Source organism: Ranitomeya imitator, chromosome 4 (assembly GCF_032444005.1).
Source record: "Ranitomeya imitator isolate aRanImi1 chromosome 4, aRanImi1.pri, whole genome shotgun sequence".
In the NCBI taxonomy this organism is placed as follows: domain Eukaryota; kingdom Metazoa; phylum Chordata; class Amphibia; order Anura; family Dendrobatidae; genus Ranitomeya; species Ranitomeya imitator.
Window position 1 is genome coordinate 666,156,509 of NC_091285.1, and position 27,821 is coordinate 666,184,329.

At 47.1% G+C, this 27,821-nt stretch overlaps 2 protein-coding genes across 8 annotated transcripts in view; both read right to left on the reverse strand.

The window, feature by feature from the left end:
* Positions 1-11,452, reverse strand: part of KANK2 (KN motif and ankyrin repeat domains 2) — a 94,971-nt gene extending 83,519 nt beyond the window's left edge. Inside the window, exon 1 of the mRNA XM_069767143.1 lies at positions 11,351-11,452. The gene's annotated coding sequence lies outside the window, so the exon portion shown is untranslated. The remainder of the gene's footprint in view (positions 1-11,350) is intronic.
* Positions 11,453-21,248: 9,796 nt separating this feature from the next.
* Positions 21,249-27,821, reverse strand: part of DOCK6 (dedicator of cytokinesis 6) — a 77,264-nt gene continuing 70,691 nt past the window's right edge. For all 7 annotated transcript variants that reach the window (XM_069767152.1, XM_069767151.1, XM_069767150.1 and 4 more), the window contains 7 exons: positions 25,131-25,256; positions 24,918-25,007; positions 24,315-24,551; positions 23,606-23,749; positions 23,379-23,485; positions 22,487-22,654; positions 21,249-22,388 (listed from right to left, as the gene is read on the reverse strand). In XM_069767152.1, coding sequence (XP_069623253.1) covers positions 22,346-22,388; positions 22,487-22,654; positions 23,379-23,485; positions 23,606-23,749; positions 24,315-24,551; positions 24,918-25,007; positions 25,131-25,256 — 915 coding nt within the window. In that variant the 3' untranslated portion in view covers positions 21,249-22,345. The remainder of the gene's footprint in view (positions 22,389-22,486; positions 22,655-23,378; positions 23,486-23,605; positions 23,750-24,314; positions 24,552-24,917; positions 25,008-25,130; positions 25,257-27,821) is intronic.

The window sequence follows — 27,821 nt, forward strand, 5'->3', positions numbered from 1 at the left end:
TAACCCGACTCCTGATCCTCTTATTACCCTGTAACCTCTTATTACAGTAACCCGACTCCTGATCCTCTTATTACCCTGTAACCTCTTATTACAGTAACCCGGCTCTTGATCCTCTTATTACCCCTGTAACCTCTTATTACAGTAACCCGGCTCCTGATCCTCTTATTACCCCTGTAACCTCTTATTACAGTAACCCGGCTCCTGATCCTCTTATTACCCCTGTAACCTCTTGTTACAGTAACCCGGCTCCTGATCCTCTTATTACCCCTGTAACCTCTTATTACAGTAACCCGGCTCCTGATCCTCTTATTACCCTGTAACCTCTTATTACAGTAACCCGGCTCCTGATCCTCTTATTACCCCTGTAACCTCTTATTACAGTAACCCGGCTCCTGATCCTCTTATTACCCCTGTAACCTCTTATTACAGTAACCCGGCTCCTGATCCTCTTATTACCCCTGTAATCTCTTATTACAGTAACCCGGCTCCTGATCCTCTTATTACCCTGTAATCTCTTATTACAGTAACCTGGCTCCTGATCCTCTTATTACCCCTGTAACCTCTTATTACAGTAACCCGGCTCCTGATCCTCTTATTACCCTGTAACCTCTTATTACAGTAACCCGGCTCCTGATCCTCTTATTACCCCTGTAATCTCTTATTACAGTAACCCGGCTCCTGATCCTCTTATTACCCTGTAACCTGTTATCACAGTAACCTGGCTCCTGATCCTCTTATTACCCTGTAACCTCTTATTACAGTAACCCGGCTCCTGATCCTCTTATTACCCTGTAACCTCGTATTACAGTAACCCGGCTCCTGATCCTCTTATTACCCCTGTAATCTCTTATTACAGTTACCCCTTCTCCTGATCCTCTTATTACCCTGTAACCTGTTATCACAGTAACCTGGCTCCTGATCCTCTTATTACCCTGTAACCTCTTATTACAGTAACCCGGCTCCTGATCCTCTTATTACCCCTGTAACCTCTTATTACAGTAACCCGGCTCCTGATCCTCTTATTACCCTGTAACCTCTTATTACAGTAACCCGGCTCCTGATCCTCTTATTACCCCTGTAACCTCTTATTACAGTAACCCGGCTCCTGATCCTCTTATTACCCCTGTAACCTCTTATTACAGTAACCCGGCTCCTGATCCTCTTATTACCCTGTAACCTCTTATTACAGTAACCCGGCTCCTGATCCTCTTATTACCCTGTAACCTCTTATTACCCTGTAACCTCTTATTACAGTAACGCGGCTCCTGATCCTCTTATTACCCTGTAACCTCTTATTACTCTCTAACCTCTTATTACAGTAACCTGGCTCCTGATCCTCTTATTACCCCTGTAACCTCTTATTACCCTGTAATCTCTTATTACAGTAACCCGGCTCCTGATCCTCTTATTACCCCTGTAACCTCTTATTACCCTGTAACCTCTTATTACAGTAACCCGGCTCCTGATCCTCTTATTACCCCTGTAACTTCTTATTACAGTAACCCGGCTCCTGATCCTCTTATTACCCCTGTAACCTCTTATTACAGTAACCCGGCTCCTGATCCTCTTATTACCCTGTAACCTCTTATTACAGTAACCCGGCTCCTGATCCTCTTATTACCCTGTAACCTCTTATTACAGTAACCCGCCTCCTGATCCTCTTATTACCCCTGTAACTTCTTATTACAGTAACCCGGCTCCTGATCCTCTTATTACCCCTGTAACATCTTATTACAGTAACCTGGCTCCTGATCCTCTTATTACCCCTGTAACCTCTTATTACAGTAACCCGGCTCCTGATCCTCTTATTACCCTGTAACCTCTTATTACAGTAACCCGACTCCTGATCCTCTTATTACCCTGTAACCTCTTATTACAGTAACCCGGCTCCTGATCCTCTTATTACCCTGTAACCTCTTATTACAGTAACCCGGCTCCTGATCCTCTTATTACCCTGTAACCTCTTATTACAGTAACCCGGCTCCTGATCCTCTTATTACCCCTGTAACCTCTTATTACAGTAACCCGGCTCCTGATCCTCTTATTACCCCTGTAACCTCTTATTACAGTAACCCAGTAACTTTCTAAGCTTTTTCTATTCCCAGGATTCACCATCAGATTTCTGTCTTGCACTCGGTGTTTCATGACTTTATCTCCTTAGCAGATATTCCTTATATAAAGCTCAGCCATCTTGCAGGTATAATCCAGATATATTATTTGTGCACAAGCCAAGATTCTCCCCACCTACATTCCCAGACCCGCTGGTTTATCCATTACTCCTATACATGTTCCAGATTCTATATATCCAGATTCTTACACCCAGTGTCGATAATAAATCTCTGTCAAGTCATTGGCAAACATGGTGAAAGGGTCACAGAAGTAGCGTATAGCGGTGTTTTTAGGCGATTGTATGGCATTATTATTATCTAGGCACCTTATGGAAGATTATGTAAATTATATGGCGGTATTGGGTCACTGTAGTGCATTATTATCCAGCTGCTTTTCATATGATGACGATGTGCAATATATGGCGGTATTATAGGGACACTAGTGCATCATTATTATCCAGCTGGTTTTCGTATGATGACTATGTGCATTATATGGCGGTATTATAGGGACACTAGTGCATTATTATTATCCAGCTGCTTTTCGTATGATGATAATGTGTATTATATGGCGGATTATAGGGACATCAGTGCAATATTATCCAGCTGCTTTTCGTATGATGACGATGTGCAATATATGGCAGTATTATAGGGACACTAGTGCATCATTATTATCTAGCTGCTTTTCGTATGATCATGATGTGCATTACATGGCGGTATTATAGGGACACTAGTGCATTATTATTATCCAGCTGCTTTTCGTATGATGACGATGTGCATTATGTGGCGGTATTATAGGGACACTAGTGCATCATTATTATCTAGCTGCTTTTCGTATGATGATGATGTGCATTATATGGCGGTATTATAGGGACACTAGTGCATCATTATTATCTAGCTGCTTTTCGTATGATGACGATGTGCATTATATGGCGGTATTATAGGGACACTAGTGCATTATTATTATCCAGCTGCTTTTCATATGATGACGATGTGCATTATATGGCGGTATTATAGGGACACTAGTGCATCATTATCTAGCTGCTTTCGTATGATGATGATGTGCATTATATGGCGGTATTAGAGGGACACTAGTGCATTATTATCTAGCTGCTTTTCATAAAATGATGATGTGCATTATATGGCGGTATTATAGGGACACTAGTGCATTATTATTATCCAGCTACTTTTGTATGATGACGATGTGCATTATATGGCGGTATTATAGGGACACTAGTGCATTATTATTATCCAGCAGCTTTTCGTATGATGACGATGTGCATTATATGGCGGTATTATAGGGACACTAGTGCATTATTATTATCTAGCTGCTTTTCGTATGATCATGATGTGCATTATATGGCGGTATTATAGGGACACTAGTGCATCATTATTATCTAGCTGCTTTTCGTATGATGATGATGTGCATTATATGGCGGTATTAATGGGACACTAGTGCCTTATTATTATCCAGCTGCTTTTCATATGATGACGATGTGCATTATATGGCGGTATTATAGGGACACTAGTGCATTATTATTATCCAGCTACTTTTCGTATGATGACGATGTGCATTATATGGCACTATTATAGGGACACTAGTGCATCATTATTATCTAGCTGCTTTTCGTATGATGATGATGTGCATTACATAGCGGTATTATAGGGACACTAGTGCATTATTATTATCCAGCTGCTTTTCGTATGATGACGATGTGCATTATATGGCGGTATTATAGGGACACTAGTGCATCATTATTATCCAGCTGCTTTTCGTATGATGACGATGTGCATTATATGGCGGTATTATAGGGACACTAGTGCATCATTATTATCCAGCTGCTTTTCGTATGATGACGATGTGCATTATATGGCGGTATTATAGGGACACTAGTGCATTATTATTATCCAGCTGCTTTTCGTATGATGACGATGTGCATTATATGGCGGTATTATAGGGACACTAGTGCATCATTATTATACAGCTGCTTTTCGTATGATGACGATGTGCATTATATGGCGGTATTATAGGGACACTAGTGCATCATTATTATCCAGCTGCTTTTCGTATGATGACGATGTGCAATATATGGCGGTATTATAGGGACACTAGTGCATCATTATTATCTAGCTGCTTTTCGTATGATCATGATGTGCATTACATGGCGGTATTATAGGGACACTAGTGCATTATTATTATCCAGCTGCTTTTCGTATGATGACGATGTGCAATATGTGGCGGTATTATAGGGACACTAGTGCATCATTATTATCTAGCTGCTTTTCGTATGATGATGATGTGCATTATATGGCGGTATTATAGGGACACTAGTGCATCATTATTATCTAGCTGCTTTTCGTATGATCATGATGTGCATTATATGGCGGTATTATCGGGACACTAGTGCATTATTATTATCCAGCTGCTTTTCATATGATGACGATGTGCATTATATGGCGGTATTATAGGGACACTAGTGCATCATTATTATCTAGCTGCTTTTCGTATGATGATGATGTGCATTATATGGCGGTATTATAGGGACACTAGTGCATTATTATTATCTAGCTGCTTTTCATATGATGATGATGTGCATTATATGGCGGTATTATAGGGACACTAGTGCATTATTATTATCCAGCTACTTTTCGTATGATGACGATGTGCATTATATGGCGGTATTATAGGGACACTAGTGCATTATTATTATCCAGCTGCTTTTCGTATGATGACGATGTGCATTATATGGCGGTATTATAGGGACACTAGTGCATTATTATTATCTAGCTGCTTTTCGTATGATCATGATGTGCATTATATGGCGGTATTAATGGGACACTAGTGCATTATTATTATCCAGCTGCTTTTCATATGATGACGATGTGCATTATATGGCGGTATTATAGGGACACTAGTGCATTATTATTATCCAGCTACTTTTCGTATGATGACGATGTGCATTATATGGCGCTATTATAGGGACACTAGTGCATCATTATTATCTAGCTGCTTTTCGTATGATGATGATGTGCATTATATGGTGGTATTATAGGGACACTAGTGCATTATTATTATCTAGCTGCTTTTCATATGATGATGATGTGCATTATATGGCGGTATTATAGGGACACTAGTGCATCATTATTATCCAGCTACTTTTCGTATGATGACGATGTGCATTATATGGCGCTATTATAGGGACACTAGTGCATTATTATTATCTAGCTGCTTTTTGTATGATGATGATGTGCATTATATGGTGGTATTATAGGGACACTAGTGCATTATTATTATCTAGCTGCTTTTCATATGATGATGATGTGCATTATATGGCGGTATTATTGGGACACTAGTGCATCATTATTATCTAGCTGCTTTTCGTATGATGATGATGTGCATTATATGGCGGTATTATAGGGACACTAGTGCATTATTATTATCTAGCTGCTTTTCATATGATGATGATGTGCATTATATGGCGGTATTATAGGGACACTAGTGCATTATTATTATCCAGCTGCTTTTCGTATGATCATGATGTGCATTATATGGCGGTATTATAGGGACACTAGTGCATTATTATTATCTAGCTGCTTTTCGTATGATCATGATGTGCATTATATGGCGGTATTAATGGGACACTAGTGCATTATTATTATCCAGCTGCTTTTCATATGATGACGATGTGCATTATATGGCGGTATTATAGGGACACTAGTGCATTATTATTATCCAGCTACTTTTCGTATGATGACGATGTGCATTATATGGCGCTATTATAGGGACACTAGTGCATCATTATTATCTAGCTGCTTTTCGTATGATGACGATGTGCATTATATGGCGGTATTATAGGGACACTAGTGCATTATTATTATCCAGCTGCTTTTCGTATGATGATGATGTGCATTATATGGCGGTATTATAGGGACACTAGTGCATTATTATTATCCAGCTGCTTTTCATATGATGACGATGTGCATTATATGGCGGTATTATAGGGACACTAGTGCATCATTATTATCCAGCTGCTTTTCGTATGATGACGATGTGCATTATATGGCGGTATTATAGGGACACTAGTGCATTATTATTATCCAGCTGCTTTTTGTATGATGACGATGTGCATTATATGTCGGTATTATAGGGACACTAGTGCATCATTATTATCTAGCTGCTTTTCGTATGATGATGATGTGCATTACATGGCGGTATTATAGGGACACTAGTGCATTATTATTATCCAGCTGCTTTTCGTATGATGACGATGTGCATTATATGGCGGTATTATAGGGACACTAGTGCATCATTATTATCCAGCTGCTTTTCGTATGATGTGCATTATATGGCGGTATTATAGGGACACTAGTGCATTATTATTATCTAGCTGCTTTTCAGATGATGATTATGCGCATTATATGGTGGTATTATAGGGACACTAGTGCATCATTATTATCTAGCTGCTTTTCGTATGATGATGATGTGCATTACATGGCGGTATTATAGGGACACTAGTGCATTATTATTATCCAGCTGCTTTTCGTATGATGACGATGTGCATTATATGGCGGTATTATAGGGACACTAGTGCATCATTATTATCCAGCTGCTTTTCGTATGATGATGATGTGCATTATATGGCGGTATTATAGGGACACTAGTGCATTATTATTATCTAGCTGCTTTTCGTATGATCATGATGTGCATTATATGGCGGTATTATAGGGACACTAGTGCATTATTATTATCTAGCTGCTTTTTGTATGATGATGATGTGCATTATATGGTGGTATTATAGGGACACTAGTGCATTATTATTATCTAGCTGCTTTTTGTATGATGATTATGTGCATTATATGGCGGTATTATAGGGACACTAGTGCATTATTATTATCTAGCTGCTTTTTGTATGATGATTATGTGCATTATATGGCGGTATTATAGGGACCTTGTCATAATTGTTTGCTCCATAGACCTATTCAGACCCTGTAGAGCGTGTACATATCATAGCTTTTGTGGTGCCCTTGGCAAGAAGTAGATCGTTGGTCATCCTGCTTAGTGTAAGCCAGTCTGACCTCTCTCTCTCTAGGCGGGGGAGAATGGATCCTTAAATATTAGTGGAGTGGAGCGCTGATAGAAAGCGTGTCTGGAGGACCTGGCGCGTCTGTAAATTACATGGACACGCCATTGAGCTTAAAATGTGTAATGCTTCATTTTGCCTGCGGGGGCACTGTAGGGAGAATTGAGGTTCTTCATTCCTTTCGATCCAGGGTTCGAATCCCCACAATACCTTACAGGCTTTTCCCCAAAATATCCATGGTTCTTTGGCTATTTTGTGTGCACCCATAGATCATTAGAACTGGAAAAAAAACATTCCTTAGTGGGTCAGAATGTGAGGACGGGGCCTTCTGCAAGACTGGCGGAAAATGTAATAAGATTCCAGTTTTCTGCCTCATGTGGCGGAAAAAAGATCCGGAGCGAAAGTTCCACCTCCGCAGCCTTAAATGTCCTCACCCCTCGGTTCCAGATCAATTCTGGGATGTAGCAGAGCCGAGTGTGTAGAAGTGAATGACCAGCTCGGCTCTGCTACAGCGGATGCAGTTTTGTACAGTTTCCCTCCTCACCTCACCCCTTTCTCTGGCCCTCCATCACTGAGCACACACCCAAGTCTCTGCGCTCCAGAAAACTCTGCTGCTCCCACTTATTTCAGCGCCTGAAACGCGCTGGCACGCCACATAATGAAGTGCAGATGTAGCAGAGCTGGGTTGGTCACTTGGCACCACTCATGACTATTAGATCACCATGTGTTTATCGCTGCTTTTACATGGGACTGCAAGCACAAACATGACCGATTATTCTCCTACAAACACAGACTCGGCTCTGCTACATCCGAGCGCTGTAAAAACACAGGAAAATCCGGAATTCATAATCTTTAATTCTGTTTCTTTTTGGTCCCAGGAGTAAAGTGAGAAATTCCTGCTCCCACCCCGAAGGTGCCGGCGGCGGAAGAACTGATCGTCAGCTCCGCGGCTCACTCGTTATATAACGCTACGGTGGGAAAACGGAGCCGCAACAATTAATATTGGAAACCGCTAAGATTTCTGTAAACTTTTTTTTTTTTTTTGCTTATATTTGGGGCAAAAAGCGTCGTCTTAATACTAAAAGTCTGGGCGCCCCTCTGCAGAACATTGCAGAACCCGCTGCGCAAAAAAAAAAAAAGTATCACACCCTTTTAGCGTTACATACCGATCTCCTCTGCAGAGCGTTTCACAAAGTGTCACACTAGTCCCTGATGCAGAGCATTGCACTAAGAAAATCACACCCCATTAGAGAGTCCCAAACTGGTCCCATCTGCAGAGCATTGCACTTATAAAAAATAAATAAATCACAACTCCTAACAGTGTGGTATCTTGGTCCCATCTGCAGAGCATTGCGCATCCCATGATAGCGTCACAGTCTGGTCCCCTCTGCAGAGCATTACGCTAAGAGAATCACACCCCATTATAATGCCTCAGACTGGTTCCTCTTGCAGAGCATTGCACCAAGGAAAAAAAAAATTGCAACTCATTATAGTGTCAGCCACTGGTCCCCTCTGCAGAGCATTGCACACCCCAATAAAGTCTCTGCAGAGCATTGCACAAGAAAAAAACAAAACACGCCACTTTATAGTGTCTGCAGAGCATTGCACGCCCCATTTTAGTATCTCACATACACACACTGATCCCCTTTGCAGAGCATGGCACTAAAAAAATAACTCACACTTCATTATATAGTCACACCTGTGTCCTATGCAGAGCATTGCACTAAAAACTTGCGTCCCATTAGCGTCAGACACGGTTCCCTCTGCAGAGCATCGCTCAGTGTCGCCCCGATCCCCTCTGCAGAGCATCGCTCAGTGTCGCCCCCGGTCCCCTCTGCAGAGCATCGCTCAGTGTCGCCCCCGGTCCCCTCTGCAGAGCATCGCTCAGTGTCGCCCCCGGTTCCCTCTGCAGAGCATCGCTCAGTGTCGCCCCCGGTTCCCTCTGCAGAGCATCGCTCAGTGACGCCCCCGGGCCCCTCTGCAGAGCATCGCTCAGTGTCGCCCCTGGTCCCCTCTGCAGAGCATCGCTCAGTGTCGCCCCTGGTCCCCTCTGCAGAGCATTGCTCAGTGTCGCCCCTGGTCCCCTCTGCAGAGCATTGCTCAGTGTCACCCCTGGCCCCCTCTGCAGAGCATCGCTCAGTGTTGCCCCCTGTCCCCTCTGCAGAGCATCGCTCAGTGTCGCCCCTGGTCCCCTCTGCAGAGCATTGCTCAGTGTCGCCCCTGGCCCCCTCTGCAGAGCATTGCTCAGTGTCGCCCCTGGCCCCCTCTGCAGAGCATTGCTCAGTGTCGCCCCTGGTCCCCTCTGCAGAGCATCGCTCAGTGTCGCCCACCGGTCTCCTCTGCAGAGCATCGCTCAGTGTCACCCCGGTCCACTCTGCAGAGCATCGCTCAGTGTCGCCCCCGGTCCCCCCTGCAGAGCATCGCTCAGTGTCGCCCCCGATCCCCTCTGCAGAGCATCGCTTAGTGTCACACCGGTCCCCTCTGCAGAGCATCGCTCAGTGTGGCCCCCGGTCCCCTCTGCAGAGCATCGCTTAGTGTCACCCCGGTCCCCTCTGCAGAGCATCGCTCAGTGTGGCCCCCGGTCCCCTCTGCAGAGCATCGCTCAGTGTGGCCCCCGGTCCCCTCTGCAGAGCATCGCTCAGTGTGGCCCCCGGTCCCCTCTGCAGAGCATCGCTTAGTGTCACCCCCGGTCCCCTCTGCAGAGCATCGCTCAGTGTGGCCCCCGGTCCCCTCTGCAGAGCATCGCTCAGTGTCGCCCCCGATCCCCTCTGCAGAGCATCGCTCAGTGTCGCCCCCGATCCCCTCTGCAGAGCATCGCTTAGTGTCACCCCGGTCCCCTCTGCAGAGCATCGCTCAGTGTGGCCCCCAGTCCCCTCTGCAGAGCATCGCTCAGTGTGGCCCCCGGTCCCCTTTGCAGAGCATCGCTTAGTGTCACCCCGGTCCCCTCTGCAGAGCATCGCTCAGTGTCGCCCCGATCCCCTCTGCAGAGCATCGTTCAGTGTCGCCCCGATCCCCTCTGCAGAGCATCGCTCAGTGTCGCCCCCCCGGTCTCCTCTGCAGAGCATCGCTCAGTGTCGCCCCCTGGTCCCCTCTGCAGAGCATCGCTCAGTGTCCCCCCGATCCCCTCTGCAGAGCATCGCTCAGTGTCACCCCGATCCCCTCTGCAGAGCATCGCTCAGTGTCGCCCCCGGTCCCCTCTGCAGAGCATCGCTCAGTGTCGCCCCCGGTCCCCTCTGCAGAGCATCGCTCAGTGTCGCCCCCCTGGTCCCCTCTGCAGAGCATCGCTCAGTGTCGCCCCCCTGGTCCCCTCTGCAGAGCATCGCTCAGTGTCGCCCCCGGTCCCCTCTGCAGAGCATCGCTCAGTGTCACCCCGGTTCCCTCTGCAGAGCATCGCTCAGTGTCGCCCCCCTGGTCCCCTCTGCAGAGCATCGCTCAGTGTCGCCCCCGGTCCCCTCTGCAGAGCATCGCTCAGTGTCGCCCCCCTGGTCCCCTCTGCAGAGCATCGCTCAGTGTCGCCCCCGGTCCCCTCTGCAGAGCATCGCTCAGTGTCACCCCGGTTCCCTCTGCAGAGCATCGCTCAGTGTCGCCCCCCTGGTCCCCTCTGCAGAGCATCGCTCAGTGTCGCCCCCGGTCCCCTCTGCAGAGCATCGCTCAGTGTCGCCCCCGGTCCCCTCTGCAGAGCATCGCTCAGTGTCGCCCTCCTGGTCCCCTCTGCAGAGCATCGCTCAGTGTCGCCCCGATCCCCTCTGCAGAGCATCGCTCAGTGTCGCCCCCGGTCCCCTCTGCAGAGCATCGCTCAGTGTCACCCCGGTTCCCTCTGCAGAGCATCGCTCAGTGTCGCCCCCCTGGTCCCCTCTGCAGAGCATTGCTCAGTGTCGCCCCCGGTCCCCTCTGCAGAGCATCGCTCAGTGTCGCCCACCGGTCTCCTCTGCAGAGCATCGCTCAGTGTCGCCCCCCTGGTCCCCTCTGCAGAGCATTGCGCATCCTCCAGCACATCTGGTCCTAGTTAGCGATCCTCCAAAATCTCCATCCCAATCCTAGGGGTGTGGGGTTTGCAGAAATAGCCACACTGGCATCTATCCTCCCACCGCTGGGGGTTATAGCGTCAGACCCCAATACTTAGTTCACCCTCCAAAAAGTGACCCCATTTTTCTTAGGACTCACCCCAAATTCTCAGCCCTGTGTTCCAGCGCTCTCGCCCTGTGACTTCTCTCTTCTCTCTACTGGTAAAACCCCTCAGCTTCCAAACTCCAGCCCCTCAGTGAGACCCCCTCCTCTCTCTCCCCACCCCCCCTGTACATCTCTTAAAGAGACAGGACGACCTAGAGGAGGCAAAAGTAATAAAATAAGACCTTTATAATGTGGCTGGGGCCATGTGTGATTATTACGGGACATCATACATGCAGGCGGCGGAGATCCGGATTTCCTGCCCTGTGTGAATGGGGGGCATTGATGGCCGCAGCATCTAGAGACGACATAAAAAAAAACCAAAAAACACGTTATAATATATCAACGTCATTCTGGAAAATCGAAAATGAATTAATTTTTTACAATTTTTTTTTTATTCATTTACTTAGATTTTTATTACAGTTATTGAAAAATGAGCCCGGTTCTATTATTACTGTGACAGATTAGAAGAACACGGCTGCTTTCTTCCAGGAACAGCGCCTCTAGCGTCCTCAGGCCGCGTCGGGTACTGCAACTCCGGACATCAATAGCGCCGCTGATTCTGGAGAACAAGAAAGCTGCCATTCATTCATTTCTATTGCCCTTCAACATTTCATTTTTTTTTAAAATCTGATTCCTCATACTCCAAGATTAAATTCACTATTTATTCGGCTTTGGGTTTTTTTTGCAGCAATTTTCTGAAGAAAAAAAAACAGCAAAAACTACTTAATTTTATAGCATAAAAAAACTTTAAAAAGGGACTTGGAAGCATCATGTGAACCCTGCCCACTTGAGACTCGACAAATAAAAAAAGAACTTGACGTGTTGCGGAATCCAAAATGCAGCAAAAATCAGATTCCAAAGAGAAAAATAAAACGCAAAAAAAAACTGAGCGCAACATGTTCATAAATGTCAACCTTAGCCTAAAATAAGGTAATCTTCACCATTTAACCCATGAAATGCCACAAACCAGCGGAGCACACGTAAAACCGATTGGCTCATAAAATATTGATGTGTAGTCCCGCCCCCGAGGAACAATCAAAACTGGAAAGCCGCTCCCAATTCTGGGTGGGTTGGTTTTATAGCCCGGCCCTTTTAAGATTGGGATAATCTCATATTTGCCATGATTGTTTTATGAAAATTAAGGACTGTTGGAAACTGATGTACGATCATGACATTTTTTTTTTGGGGGGGGGAGGGGAGGGAGAGATCCTGGCAGCTTAGGGTCCATAAAAAGACCCCTGAGTTGTCTGATCATATTCCTTGAAGTTAGGGCACATTTAAAGGGGTTGTCCACAACTTTAAAAACGATTATTTTATGGGCCTGGAGTGGTACAAAAAAGTAAGTAAAAAAAAAAAAAAAAAAAATGTATATACAGTACAGACCAAAATTTGGACACACCTTCTCATTTAAAGATTTTTCTGTATTTTCATGACTATGAAAATTGTACATTCACACTGAAGGCATCAAAACTATGAATTAACACATGTGGAATTATATACTTAACAAAAAAAAGTGTGAAACAACTGAAATTATGTCTTATATTCTAGGTTCTTCAAAGTAGCCACCTTTTGCTTTGATGACTGCTTTGCACACTCTTGGCATTCTCTTGATGAACTTCAAGAGGTAGTCACCGGGAATGGTCTTCCAACAATCTTGAAGGAGTTCCCAGAGATGCTTAGCACTTGTTGGCCCTTTTCCCTTCACTCTGTGTCCAGCTCACCCCAAACCATCTCGATTGGGTTCAGGTCTGGTGACTGTGGAGGCCAGGTCATCTGGCGTAGCACCCCATCACTCTCCTTCTTGGTCAAATAGCCCTTACACAGCCTGGAGGTGTGTTTGGGGTCATTGTCCTGTTGAAAAATAACTGATGGTCCAACTAAACGCAAACCCGATGGAATAGCATGTCGCTGCAAGATGCTGTGGTAGCCATGCTGGTTCAGTATGCCTTCAATTTTGAATAAATCCCCAACAGTGTCACCAGCAAAGCACCCTACACCATCACACCTCCTCCATGCTTCACGGTGGGAACCAGGCATGTAGAGTCCCTCCGTTCACCTTTTCTGCGTCGGACAAAGACACTGTGGATGGAACCAAAGATCTCAAATTTGGACTCATCAGACCAAAGCCCAGATTTCCACTGGTCTAATGTCCATTCCTTGTGTTCTTTAGCCCAAACAAGTCTCTTCTGCTTGTTGCCTGTCCTTAGCAGTGGTTTCCTAGCAGCTATTTTACTATGAAGGCCTGCTGCACAAAGTCTCCTCTTAACAGTTGTTGTAGAGATGTGTCTGCTGCTAGAACTCTGTGTGGCATTGACCTGGTCTCTAATCTGAGCTGCTGTTAACCTGCGATTTCTGAGGCTGGTGACTCGGACAAACTTATCCTCAGAAGCAGAGGTAACTCTTGGTCTTCCTTTCCTGGGGTGGTCCTCATGTGAGCAAGTTTCTTTGTAGTGCTTGATGGTTTTTGCCACTGCACTTGGGGGCACTTTCAAAGTTTTCCCAATTTTTCGGACTTACTGACCTTCATTTCTTAAAGTAATGATGGCCACTCGTTTTTCTTTTCTTAGCTGCTTTTTTCTTGCCATAATACAAATTCTAACAGTCTATTCAGTAGGACTATCAGCTGTGTATCCACCAGACTTCTGCTCAACACAACTGATGGTCCCAACCCCATTTATAAGGCATGAAATCCCACTTATTAAACCTGACAGGGCACACCTGTGAAGGGAAAACCATTCCCGGTGACTACCTCTTGAAGCTCATCAAGAGAATGCCAAGAGTGTGCAAAGCAGTCATCAAAGCAAAAGGTGGCTACTTTGAAGAACCTAGAATATAAGACATATTTTCAGTTGTTTCACACTTTTTTGTTAAGTATATAATTCCACATGTGTTAATTCATAGTTTTGATGCCTTCAGTGTGAATGTACAATTTTCATAGTCATGAAAATACAGAAAAATCTTTAAAGGGAACCTGTCACCCCGTATTTTAAAGATGAGATAAAAATGGCATTAACTAGGGCCAGAGCTGTGCTTTACATTACTGTCTTCTTTGTGCTTTTATTCCGCACCTATCCTGCCGAAATACCTTTTGAAAGTCGCCGTTTGGTGCTGTCACTCAGTCAGGTCTGGTCAGATGGGCATTGAGAAGTTGCGGTTCCTCCCCCACCTCTTGCGTTTCCCTGCGAATTTTATTCCCGCCGTCAGCGTTGTGCTTAGCGCCTGCGCAGTAACGTTACCGGCATCCAGCTATACAGTAAATGCGCATATGACCACTTCCGGGGCACACAGGTAAAAGTGCCGACCAGCGCCTGCGCAGTGATGTAACGTATGCTATGCCCACAGTTGGGCACAGCATAATGAGCAGGCGCAAGAGGCTAATTTACTGCGCAACTGCGAAGAAAGTGCGCGATCTGTGCGATTCACAGAGCGCATTTAAGTCATACACGCCGAGGAGCAGGGGGGAGGAACCGCAACTTCTCAACGCCCATCTGACCAGACCTGACTGAGTGACAGCACCAAACGGCGACTTTCAAAAGGTATTTCGGCAGGATAGGTGCAGAATAAAAGCACAAAGAAGACAGTAATGAAAAGCACAGCTCTGGCCCTAGTTAATGCCATTTTTATCTCATCTTTAAAATACGGTGTGACAGGTTCCCTTTAAATGAGAAGGTGTGTCCAAACTTTTGGTCTGTACTGTATATATATATATTTTTTTAATTAATAAATAATAATCATAATATAATAATAATAATGATAATAAACTTTACTTACTTACCAGACCCCACCGATCCTCAGTTGGTTTCCATTTTTTTTTCTGGCTCTGACAAAGCTTGACTGCTGCAGCCAATCATCTGTAAATGATTGTCTGCAGTGGTCACCTTATTTTTCAAGAAACGGAAGCCAGGAAAATCAGTGTAAGACACAGAGGTCCGGTATGCGAGTATAGAGTTTGTTAAGCACCACTCTGGACCCCATAATAATCCTTTTTATACTAGTAAGCACCCCCTTTAACAACTCCCTGTAGTACCAGTTTATAGATACATGTCAGATTGCCAGAAAATTTAATTATAGAAAAAAAATAAAGAAAAAAAAAATCGATATGGGTTAAAAAAAATAATAAAATAAAATAAATGAAAGAAGTAAAAAATTTAAGTAAAATAAAACACCACAAATTATTTTTTTTTTTTATAGTAAACTTTATTAAATAGTAGTCTGAAAGCATAAAATAATATCAACATATTTGATATTGTCTCATCAGTAACAAGACGTAGGGTCATATATGATGATTGCTGGAGGATGTAAGAAAAATACATTTTAAATTATTGCATTTTCACTTAAATAAAAAAAAGGAAATACTAATATACCTAAAGAAAGTGCAACCCTTCCTGCAAAAATCAAAGCTTCGTACAGCTACCTCAAGCACATAGGACCCCATAAAATTATACTGTGACCCTCTGTATCTCTGGAGGACCAGACAGGTCCATACATCACATACACAAGAAATAGAAGAGGTGTAATGCCTCATTTTGCCTGCGGGGGAGCTGCAGAGATTTTAAACACTGCACGAAATTAGTGCATGCTGGCCCATGGCTCTTCTTCCTCATCAAGAGTATCATTCTCAGTAGTGGCATGCTGAGACTTATAGTTTCACAGTAGCTGGAGAGCTAGAAAGTGACACAACCCTGTTAAAATGTTCTTGCAGGAGTTGGAAAATCTTGTTTTTGCCAACTCGTTTTATGTGCCCTATTACAGAGTTTGCCAAAAACAGGGAGGACTGGCAACTTTTTGAAGAAAATATCCAGCCCAAATGGCGCTGCCCAGGATGAGGCGGCCGGTTGGCATAAAATCTTATTATATAACCTATATGTCATCTGCTCTTGTGAAAGGGAATGGAAGAAGGTTCCAGAATAATAGCAAAATCAGCAGCACAGAGTATTGGGGAATAATGATCGGTCCACTCCGATTCTTATGAGCTGTCCGATTCGACATTAGTGTGTCCTGACATACTCTGTGCTGCCGATCGTGCGACCATTCTGGAATCAAGCGGAGTCCTGGGTTCTGTTACCGTGGCAATGGGATTCTACAAGGCCTCGTTCAGACCTAGGCTGGAATAAGGCGGATGTAAGAGGCTAGATGAGGTTGTACTGCGGACAGGGCGCTGGGGAGAGCTCCTGCTGCCCTACAGAAAATTCCCATGTATAGACGGAAAGTGCAGGGTGTGAACTGTGACCTACAGCGGCGGTCCAGAGTCATAGGATAATGGTTCAAATCTCGGCAAAACTAACAAGAAGTTTGACCGCAAAGACCCCTTTCCCCAAATTTTGCCCCAACGGTCTGGAACGATGCCGCCTGTGCACCCTGCAGTCACATCACACAATGGACCCTTCTGAGGATCTTCATTAACCTCCCCGGATTCTCTTCAGACTGTGGATGGAAACTGGAGCGGCCACCAACAGAGCCCGGTGAGGCTCGTTACCACTACAACCACCATCAGGAGAAAACAGTCAAGTATGACATCTCGGGGTTTAAGAATTCTGCCAAGAAGTTTTCCTCTGATCTCCCTATCCCAAAACCTCAGATCGGTGATTCATCCTCATGTTCCCAGGATTTACCCAGAAGAGTCCACCTCCCCTTCTACAGACTGGTAATTATCGCGGCAAAAACAGCAAATGGCTCCAGGATGATGGGCAGAGTAATGACTACTCCAGTCAGAGGCAGCGCCCGCTGATGTCACTGCCCGCCGCACTGGGAAGTCGCAGAAGGAACTATGAACACAATGGGAATTACTCCAGTCGTAGAATCCATTAATAGACATTTCTATTTTTACCCCAAAATCATGCGAAGAACCAGGGCAAGATCAGGGACGAAAGAGGGGGCAAGGAGCCTGTGATGGCAGTAGGACCCCGGCCGTGACCTCTAGGCTTCTTACTCCCCCTAAGGAGTGGCCCTTACATAAAGTCTTGGCAGCAGAGTTTGGAAGGGCACCGCTAAGGGAAAAGTCATGTACCACCAAGCCTGGGCCGGACTGGGACCAAACGGCAGCCCTGATATCTGAAAGCAGACCGACCCCATGTAAGGCAACAATTGTGAAATACAGTCGTAGCATCTCTCTCTGCATCCACAGAGGAAAAGATCCTACCTATTAATAGATCCCCCTCTGTGCCTCCATATAGTAAAAGTGCCCCCCCCAGTGATACTACATATTAATAGTCCCCCTTCTGTGCATCCATGTAGTGATATTGCTGCCTCCATAAAGTAAAAGTGCCCCCCAGTGATACTGTGCCTCCATATAGTAAAAGTGCCCCTCCCAGTGATACTACATATTAATAGTCCCCCTCTGTGCCTCCATATAGTAAAGGTGTCCCCTCTGTGATACTACATATTAATGGTTTTCCCATCTATGCCTCCATATAGTAATAGTGGCCACCCTCTGTGCCTTCATATAGTAATAGTACCCCCTCTAGGTGCCTCCATTTAGTAATAGTGCCCACCCTCTATGCCTTCATATAGTAATAGTACCCCGACTAGGTGCCTCCATATAGTAATAGTGTCCACCCTCTGGACCTCCATATAGTAATAGCACCCCTCTCTGTGCCTCCATATAGTAATAGTGCCCACCCTCGGTGCCCTCATATAGTAATACTACCCCAGCTAGGTGCCTCCTTATAGTAATAGTGTCCCGCTCTGTGCCTCCATGTAGTAAAAGTGCCCACCCTCTGTGACTTCATACAGGAATAGTACCCCCTCTCGGTCCCTTCATATAGTAATAGAGCTCCCTCCTAATGCCCTGGCTATAAAATTAATAAATATATTTTTATATTGAAACTCCTCTCATTCCACTCCAAACGATGAATGGTGGTGTCCTCTTCCTCGTTCCTGCAGCTCGGCATGAAGTGACGCCTTAACTCCACCAGAGGTCCCCAGACTAACCGTCGATCTCTGGCCTGAAGCAGCCGGTGGCCAGATTGAGTGGTGGAGGACGGAGACGGCGGCCAGACTGAGTGGTGGAGGACGGAGCCGGCGGCCAGACTGAGTGGTGGAAGAGGGAGTCTGTGGCCAGACTGAGTGGTGGAAGAGGGAGTCTGTGGCCAGAATGAGTGGTGGAGGAGGGAGACTGCGGCCAGACTGAGTGGTGGAGGGAGCCGGCGGCCAGACTGAGTGGTGGAGGAGGGAGCCGGTAGCTAGACTGAGTGGTGGAGGAGGGAGCCAGCGGCCAGACTGAGTGGTGGAGGACAGACTGCGGCCAAACTGAGTGGTGGAGGAGGGAGCCGACCGCCAGACTGAGTGGTAGAGGACAGACTGTGGCCAGACTGAGTGGTGGAGGAGGGAGACTGCGACCAGACTGAGTGGTGGAGGAGGGAGGCGGCTGCCAGACTGAGTGGTGGAGGATGGAGACGGGGCCAGACTGAGTGGTGGAGGAGGGAGCCGGCGGCCAGACTGAGTGGTGGAGGAGAGAGCCGATCGCCAGGCTGAGTGGTGGAGGAGGGAGACTGCGGCCAAACAGTGGTGGAGGAGGGAGCCGGAGGCCAGACTGAGTGGTGGAGGAGGGAGACTGCGGCCAGACAGTGGTGGAGGGTGCCAGCCGCCAGACTGAGTGGTGGAGGATGGAGATGGGGCCAGACTGAACGGTAGAGGGAGCTGGAAGCCAGAGTGGTGGAGGACATAGACTGCGGCCAGACTGAGTGGTGGAGGAGAGAGCCGGCAGCCAGACTGAGTGGTGGAGGAGGGAGCCGGCCGCCAGACTGAGTGGTGGAGGAGGGAGCCGGCGGCAAGACTGAGTCGTGGAGGGGGGAGCTGGCAGCCAGACTGAGTGGTGGAGGACATAGACTGCGGCCAAACTTAGTGGTGGAGGAGGGAGCCAGACAGTGGTGGAGGGTGCTAGCCGCCAGACTGAGTGGTGGAGGATGGAGACGGGGCCAGACTCAGCGGTAGAGGGAGCCAGAAGCCAGAAAGAGTGGTGGAGGACATAGACTGCGGCCAGACTGAGTGCTGGAGGAGGGAGCCGGCGGCCAGACTGAGTGGTGGAGGAGAGAGCCGGTGGCCAGCCTGAGTGGTGGAGGAGAGAGCCGGTGGCCAGCCTGAGTGGTGGAGGAGAGAGCCGGTGGCCAGCCTAAGTGCTGGAGGAGAGAGCCGGTCGCCAGACTGAGTGGCGGAGGAGAGAGCCGGCGGCAAGACTGAGTGGCGGAGGGGGGAGCCGGCGGCAAGACTGAGTGGTGGAGGGGGGAGCTGGCGGCCAGACTGAGTGGTGGAGGACAGCCGGTGGCCAGACTGAGTGCTGGAGGAGGGAGCCGGCGGCCAGACTGAGTGGTGGTGGAGGGAGCCGGCGGCCAGACTGAGTGGTGGAGGAGGGAGCCGGTGGCCAGACTGAGTGGTGGAGGAGAGAGCCGGTCGCCAGACTGAGTGGTGGAGGAGGGAGCCAGCGGCAAGACTGAGTGGTGGAGGGCATAGACTTATGACCTGGTGGTCAAGACAATAATGGACCTGGTGGTTAAGAGCACACGGAATGACCTGATAGTTACTGATAATAAGGACGAGCTCTGGGACGTGGGAACTCTGCTGACCGCAATTCCTAATCCTATCACACACACTAGAAATAGCCGTGGATTGCTCCTAACGCTCTCTATGCAACTCGGCACAGCCTAAGGAACTAGCTAGCCCTGAAGATAGAAAAATAAAGCCTACCTTGCCTCAGAGAAATTCCCCAAAGGAAAAGGCAGCCCCCCACATATAATGACTGTGAGTAAGATGAAAATACAAACACAGAGATGAAATAGATTTAGCAAAGTTCGGCCCGACTTACTGAACAGACTGAGGATAGGAAAGGTTGCTTTGCGGTCAGCACAAAAACCTACAAAAAGACCACGCAGAGGGCGCAAAAAGACCCTCCGCACCGACTCACGGTGCGGAGGCGCTCCCTCTGCGTCCCAGAGCTTCCAGCAAGCAAGACAACAATAAAAATAGCAAGCTGGACAGAAAAATAGCAAACCAAAGAAAAACAAGCAGGAACTTAACTTCTGCTGGGAAGACAGGTCACAAGAACGATCCAGGAGTGAACTAGACCAATACTGGAACATTGACAGGTGGCATGGAGCAAAGATCCAAGTGGAGCTAAATAGAGCAGCCAGCTAACGAATTAACCTCGTCACCTGTGGAAGGAAACTCAGAAACACCCACCAGAGGAAGTCCATAGACAGAACCAGCCGAAGTACCATTCATGACCACAGGAGGGAGCCCGACAACAGAATTCACAACAATAGACTGCGGGCAAACTTAGTGGTGGAGGAGGGAGCTGACCGCCAGACTGAGTGGTGGAGGAGGGAACTGGCGGCCAGACTGAGTGGTGGAGGGCATAGACTGCGGGAAAACTTAGTGGTGGAGGAGGGAGCTGACCGCCAGACTGAGTGGTGCAGGAGGGAGTCAGTGGCCAGACAGTGGTGGAGGAGGGAGCCGGCGGCCAGACTGTGTGGTGGAAGACATAGACTGCGGCCAGACTGAGTGGTGAAGGAGGGAACCGACAGCCACACTGAGTGGTGGAGGAGGGAGCCGGCCACCAGACTGAGTGGTGGAGGAGGTAGCCGGCGGCCAGACAGTGGTGGAGGAGGGAGCTGGCAGCTCACTGCTCTGTTATGGTTTATAACGGTATCAGAGTCCTTAGATTGCAGATACTATTGTTAGTAATGTGGATCCAATCATCGCACCACCAGCCATGAGATGAAGGACACATACTATATGGCGGCACCGATGAAGGAGGCAGTGGACCGCAATGCTCCTATTAGCAATCCAGCAAAACCAATGACTGTGGATGTGGCGCCCCCTAGTTATTGAGGTGTGAACAGCTGGCATCTGTAACAATCAGATGATGGCTCCATAGTAAAGATGAAATAAATATGGATAATTTCAAGACTTTTATTACAAAAATAGCCCATAGACTGGCATCATTTATACAGCAAAGTGCCAACCGGCAAGGCTACGACACAGCGGGCGATAGAGGCGACGACTAAAACTCAGGCAACCAATGAAATGCCGGCATTCATCTCCTGAGACAAAAATGACGGCTAGAATCTGATTGGATGCCTCGGACAATGCGGCTGCGATGCCCTCCTATATTACAGCAGAGCCAGTGTGGGCGACAAGGATTACACAGAGGGGCACAGTAGGATGGTGACGGGGGGTATCAGCAGTCAGACGACACGGGGGGGGCATATTACAAAACTAGTGCAAGAAAGACGAGCTCGGCAACCAATCAGATGATTAGAAAAGCAGTGATCTGATTGGCTGCCATAGGCAGTGTATACATTTCTTTAGTGTTTTTATTGTAATTGATCCCCAGTGGAGGGACGGTGCTCGATGCCAGGTATGGGCCATCTTCCATTAGTGTTATATTTGGTTGTCTGTTTTTGGTTCCTTCGAGTGCCGCCATTGTCCAGGCAGAGGTCCCCACCCGACCCCTCTCGTGGGGGCTTCAAAGCCGCAGCCAAAAAGTCAACAACTAGGCCTGGCCCATAACCGATGCCCGCGGGCCGAAGCTTCCCTGAGATCGGACATTCAGATTTCCTTCTACCCAGGGCATCATTAGAGCCGGAGTGGACGAGCGGGCGAGGCGGTGAATGGAAGGAATGCCTGCTGAGGCGGGCATCGGTCATGTCTGACAAATCTAGCGGCCTCATACTCTCTAATCATCTGCCCGCACGCTCGGGATCCTCCTCATGTATCCCTTACTACTACCCTCATCATTGATTTCTGAGCCTCAATGACTACTCTCTCCCCCTCCCTCCTTAGTTTTCGTCCTAGCAGCTCTCCATTGCATTCCTTATGTTCTCCCGCCTCGGATCCGTCCTCCCCCCTCCACATACGGATCCACGGGTGATAACAATGTAAACATTATGAAGTTCAGAAGATCCGGTTCTGGCGTCACCATGGCCGGCGCTGTACGGACACAGAAGTCGCTAATGCCCCCTGGTGGCGAGTCCGATATCTGAGCGTCCATACTTATGCGTCAATTTTGCGCAGACTTGTCCGGGTGAGAGAGTCCCTGAAATAAGAGCAAGTACCTTATTATATAGCGTGAAGAGCAACGGCAAGACGTGGTGCGTGGCTGCGGGCATACGTGGCACACGGCTGCGGGCATACCTAGCGCTTGTGTGAGGCAGCAGATCGTTATACAGCTGCGGGATCTTGCGAGACGTTAGCGGGGCCAGAGCTTCCCGAAGACGTTGGTAGTTTCTCTCTAGCTCCCGGTGATATTCCCGCTGATCTGCTCCGATCAGAGTCTTATTTTTCCGTAGGGCGTCTTCACACCTAAAAATGCACAAATATACATAAAGTATGAGCTGGTGCTTAGTGGGGGATGGCATGATGTCACATAGGGAACCTGTGCTGGCACCCCAGAAAGTACCCACGGCATCAGCTACAACATGTGAACCAGAACAGGTCATCTTCTGTAGGGTCTCCATTATCTGTCATTTCCCATCTACACGGCTGCTCTTTATTCTTTTTCCCTCATTTTTGTGGCCCTCATTGGGCATCACCCATCACCTTGCGATGTGTGGCACTGTTTGGGCCTACCCAGGACTGCGGGCTCTCTGGGCCTCCAACCTCATCATTGTGACTCGTTCCGGGCCCACAGAGTCAGCTTCCCCATTTTGTCAATTTCTGGGCCCCTCTGGGACAACAACATGATTAGGATTTTCTCTCTGGGTCCCTCCAGTCTTTAGCTCAATTATTATGACCCTCTTTGGGCCCTCTCAATGCAATACTCTGTGTTCCCTCACTATAATGCCATTATCTCCTTCTTTTGGTCACATATAAGGAAACAGAAAATCCATTTGGTTCCTTCCATCCCCAATTCCAACCTCCTGCTGTGGGACTGTTTGTACCTTCCAATCTGCCCCTGACATTGTAGTCCCTTCTGGATCCCTAAGGCTCCTCTCCCCTATTGAGGTCCCCCGTGTTACGCTCTTATATTCTCCTCTCAGGCTTTGCTCCTCTCCCGCTACAGTCTCCATTCTTCTAAAGTCCTCACCGCTTGGTGAAGTCCCTGAAGCAAAGTCGGAGTTTGTTGTGGAGTCTGTAGAGACGAGGATCCTCTGGTATCTCAGAGAGGAACACTTGTGCCACCTCCAGCGGTCCCTGGGGAAAGAAATCTTACATTAGTGACACCCCTTACTCAGTTACACAAGTTTCCTTATACTCTGGAGGAGTCTAGATGTGACCTTCCCTTGTTCACAAGGACGACTCGTCTCCAATTACCTGGTTAACAGTTGTCCCCACACAGCCCTGGAGCACCATCTGCAGCATCTTGGCATCGGCTGGGTCCTGGTGGGTTGCAAATGCCAGCTCTTGTGTCTTCTTCTGCATATCTTCAATCGCAACTTCAACTGGTATCAGCACCACCTAGAAAACCATCATAGATATCTTCAATGTCCGCCATGGCAAAAGGATGGCCCTGGTGTGAAGGCCCCAACATGCTGAGCGAGGGTTGACCTTACACCACGAGGAGTGAAGGACGTCCTCAGTATGAGGAGCAAAAAATTACCCCCCCAACATGAGGAGCCACCAAGGATGATACCAGCATGAGGAGAAATGGATGACCCCCCAACATGAGTAGCAAAGGATGACCCCATCATGAGGAGCAAAGGATGACCCTAGCATGAGGAGCAAAGGATGACCCCAGCATGAGGAGCAAAGGATGACCCCAGCATGAGGAGCAAAGGATGACCCCAGCATGTAGACCGGTACCAAAATGATGACGCCTACCGTGATGGCAGAGGGACGATCCCAGAATAAAGACCCCACCATGACAGAAAGATGACCTCATTATGAAGACCCCGCCAACATGACAGAAGGATGACCTCAAGATTAAGACGCTGCTATGACAGAAGGTTGGCCCCAGTATGAAGACATCACCGTGATGAAAGAAGGATGACCAGTGTGTTCTGCCTGCCCCTGATGGCATTACCTCCTCCCGATGTAGGACGTTGACCCGCGTTTTGATGTATGGGAAAGCATGTGACGTGGTTAACACGGTCTTGCGCTTGTACTGCTCATGAAGATCTCCGTGCGCCCGGCCGTCCAATGTGAACGGTGTACAGAAGAGGAAGGTCCGGAGGTTATAGTTCTTATCAAAGTAGGTGACCCTGTCTTTCAGTTCATATGTGTCAAAATATGGCTCCACGTAGGTGATCTGGATGAATGCCTGGTGGGAAAAGAGGACGTGTCATGTCGAGGGTCACAAAGAGGCTTACGGAGAAGATGCGAGACCACACACAGTTCTGTGAGGGGAAATGGTGCAATCTTAAAGTGACCCTTCAGATTCTAATGTCTTCTTCTGTTTTAAGGACTGTCTTGTGAGGCTCCTACTGTAAGAAAGTGCTCTCATGAACCATTTTCAGAGAATAAGATGCTTTTGCAAGCAGCTAATGCCTTGAGTTTTGCTGGAAATGCTCCTTGGAAAACAAAGTCCAGCAAATGAGCTCTCACCCAGAAGTAAGAAATCTCTCCAGCTCAACCTAGCGGTGGCCATAGGGCATCAGCCATCTGCCAGCATTGAGTCGTCGCTCACCTTGTTGGGGTCCAGTTTTGCTTTGTCCACAGGATTCGAGTCCTTCACCACCTGCACTGTCCCTTCTCCAAACTGTTCAGTGTAAAACTCCTGAAATCACAAGATGATATGGAGGGTGAATCACAGGCGGATATGAAGACGTAGAGCAGCTGGCAGCACCGCACATATACAGGGTATATCTGCAGACCCAACAGTGGAGTCCCCTCCCCATACCTCCAGGCGGTGCGAGATCTCAGCCAGTTTAGTGATGGACGGTTCTTTATAGACAAATTCTTGCTCATCCAGGTCACCAAATTTGGAACCATAAAATCCAACACGGAAATATGTCCCAAACATCCGCTGTGCGTCTGTGGGAAAAGAGGGACGGCAATATTAAAGTATATTTATATATACACATACATACACACAGCGGTGTGAAAAAAGTGATTGCCCCCTAAACCTATTAACTGGGCCACTCTTAGTAGCAACAACCACAATCAAGCGTTTGCGATAATTGGCAATGAGTATTTTACAATGCTCTGGAGGAATTTTGGCCCACTCATCTTTGAAGAATTGTAATAATTCAGCCACATTTGAGGGTTTCCGTGCATGAACCGCCTTTTTAAAGGTCATTACAGCATCTTAATCTTATTAAGGCCAGGTCTTTGACTAGGCCACTCCAAAGTCTTAATTTTGTTTTTCTTAAGCCATTCAGAGGTGGACTTGCTGGTGTGTTTTCGATCATTGTTCTGCTGCACTTCAGCTTGAGGTCACGAACAGATGGCCGGATGGTAGACAGCAGAATTCATGGTCCCATTTAAACACAGGAAGTCTTCCATGTCCTGAAGCAGCAATAACAGACCCAAACATCAGACTAATACGTCCGCGTCTGATGTCAGTAAGGTGTTAAGGTCATGCCACAGCATCTCAACCGGACTAAGGTCAGGACTTTGACTAGGCTACTCCAAAGTCTTAATTTTGTTTTTCTTAAGCCCTTCAGATGTGGACTTGCTGGTGTGTTTTGGATAATTGTTCTGCTGCATAACCCAAGTACTCTTCAGCTTGAGTTCACGATCAGATGGCTGGACATTGTCCTTCAGGATTTTTTGGTAGACGGCAGAATTCATGGCTCCATTTAGCCCAGCAAGTCTTCCAGGTCCTGAAGCAGCAAAACAGCCCCAGACCATCACACTACACCACCATATTTTACTGTTGGTATGATGTTTCTTTTCTGAAATGATGTGTTACTTCTACCCCAGATGTAATGGGACATACACTTTTCAGGAAGTTCAACTTTTGTCTCGTCCATCCACAGAGTATTCTCCCAAAAGTCTTGGGGATCATAAAGATGTTTTCTGGCAAAACTGAGACAAGCCTTTATGTTCTTATTTTTCAGCAGTGGTTTTCGTCTTGGAACTCTGCCATGTAGGCTATTTTTGCTCAGTCTCTTTCTTATGTCATGGACATTGACAATAACCAAGGCAGGTGAGGCCTTTAGATCTTTGCATGTTGTTGTGGGGACTTTTGTGACCTCTTGTATGAGTCCTCGCTGCGCTCTTGGAATAATTTTGGACGGACGGCCACTCCGGGGAAGATTCACCACTGTTCCATGTTGTCGCCATTTGTAGATAATAGCTCTCACTGTGGTTCGCTGACGTCCCAAAGCTTGAACAATGGCTTCATAACCTTTTCCAGACTGATAGATCTCAATTACTTTGTTTCTCACTTGTTCCAGAATTTCCGTGGATCGCAGCATGATGGCTAGCTTAAGGATCCTTTCTTCTATTACGCTTTGTCAGGCAGATCCTATTCAAGTGATTTCTTGATTGAGAACAGGTGTGGCAGTAATCAGGCCTGGGTGTGGCTAAGGAATCTGAACTCAACTTCTCAAAGATGTGATTTACCACAGTTAATTTAGGTTTTAAAGGTGGGAGGAAAATCACTTTTTCACACAGCGCCCTGTAAGTTTGGATTTCTTTTTCCATTAATCATAAAGACCTCCACTCGGATGTTGTTTTTGTGGGAAAAAGATTACTCATACTTACAGAAAATCGCAGTCCCAGGTGTGGAGATCAATATGAAGTGCAAGGCGAAGAGAAGGGAAGAGAAATAGAGAAAATTACAATCTGGAATCTGATGATGAGTGAAGTAAGCTGGCCACACACGGCGATGACTATAGGGGAACACTGGGGAGTCTTAGAAGGGGCGCCATAATATCTCAGATAGGATTCACTGGCTGATATTTAGTCGAGGGTATAAGGAGCATCGGAGATGACCATGTGTGGCTGCTCAGATGTGAATCCATCATTTACATGCCGTGCAGCAGCCTCTTGTGACATCAGGCAGAGTACCTGCACTTCTTTAGAAGTCAAATGCATTTTTTGAAGAAATAGGGGTCTCTACTTTGAACAACCCCTCTTTGATCATATGTTGTGAGGATGGAACCGCAGTGATCAGCGGTGAGAAACCTGGTGACAAGTCTTTGGTTTCTCTGCAGCACCACCGCAGGAGAGATGGAGAAGTGCACCCTTCCTATTGTAATCCTTTTGAGTCCTCCAGAACAAGAGGGCCCTGGTTAATAGAGAAAGACCTCCTTAAAATTCTTGAACAGGGCATTTATGAATGGAATTTCGAAGCCAGGTAAACCCAGATATTAGTCCGACCCACAACATGGCTGCTAACTCCGAACACACATGATGGGTTCACAAACTTTGGTGAAGTTATTGTGAGTGCACTACATTACATACGCGACTATACGAGTGCACAGTCACACGCAGAACATGCCAAAACCAAGGCGTGCGCCCGTCATCCACAAAAACCCGTGACCGGCGCTCAGTAAATAGCCTCATGTGATTGCACATACACAAAGCCGCGCACTGTCCTCCATCCACACCGGCTCTAGTTATGTAATAGGACTCAGCTGCT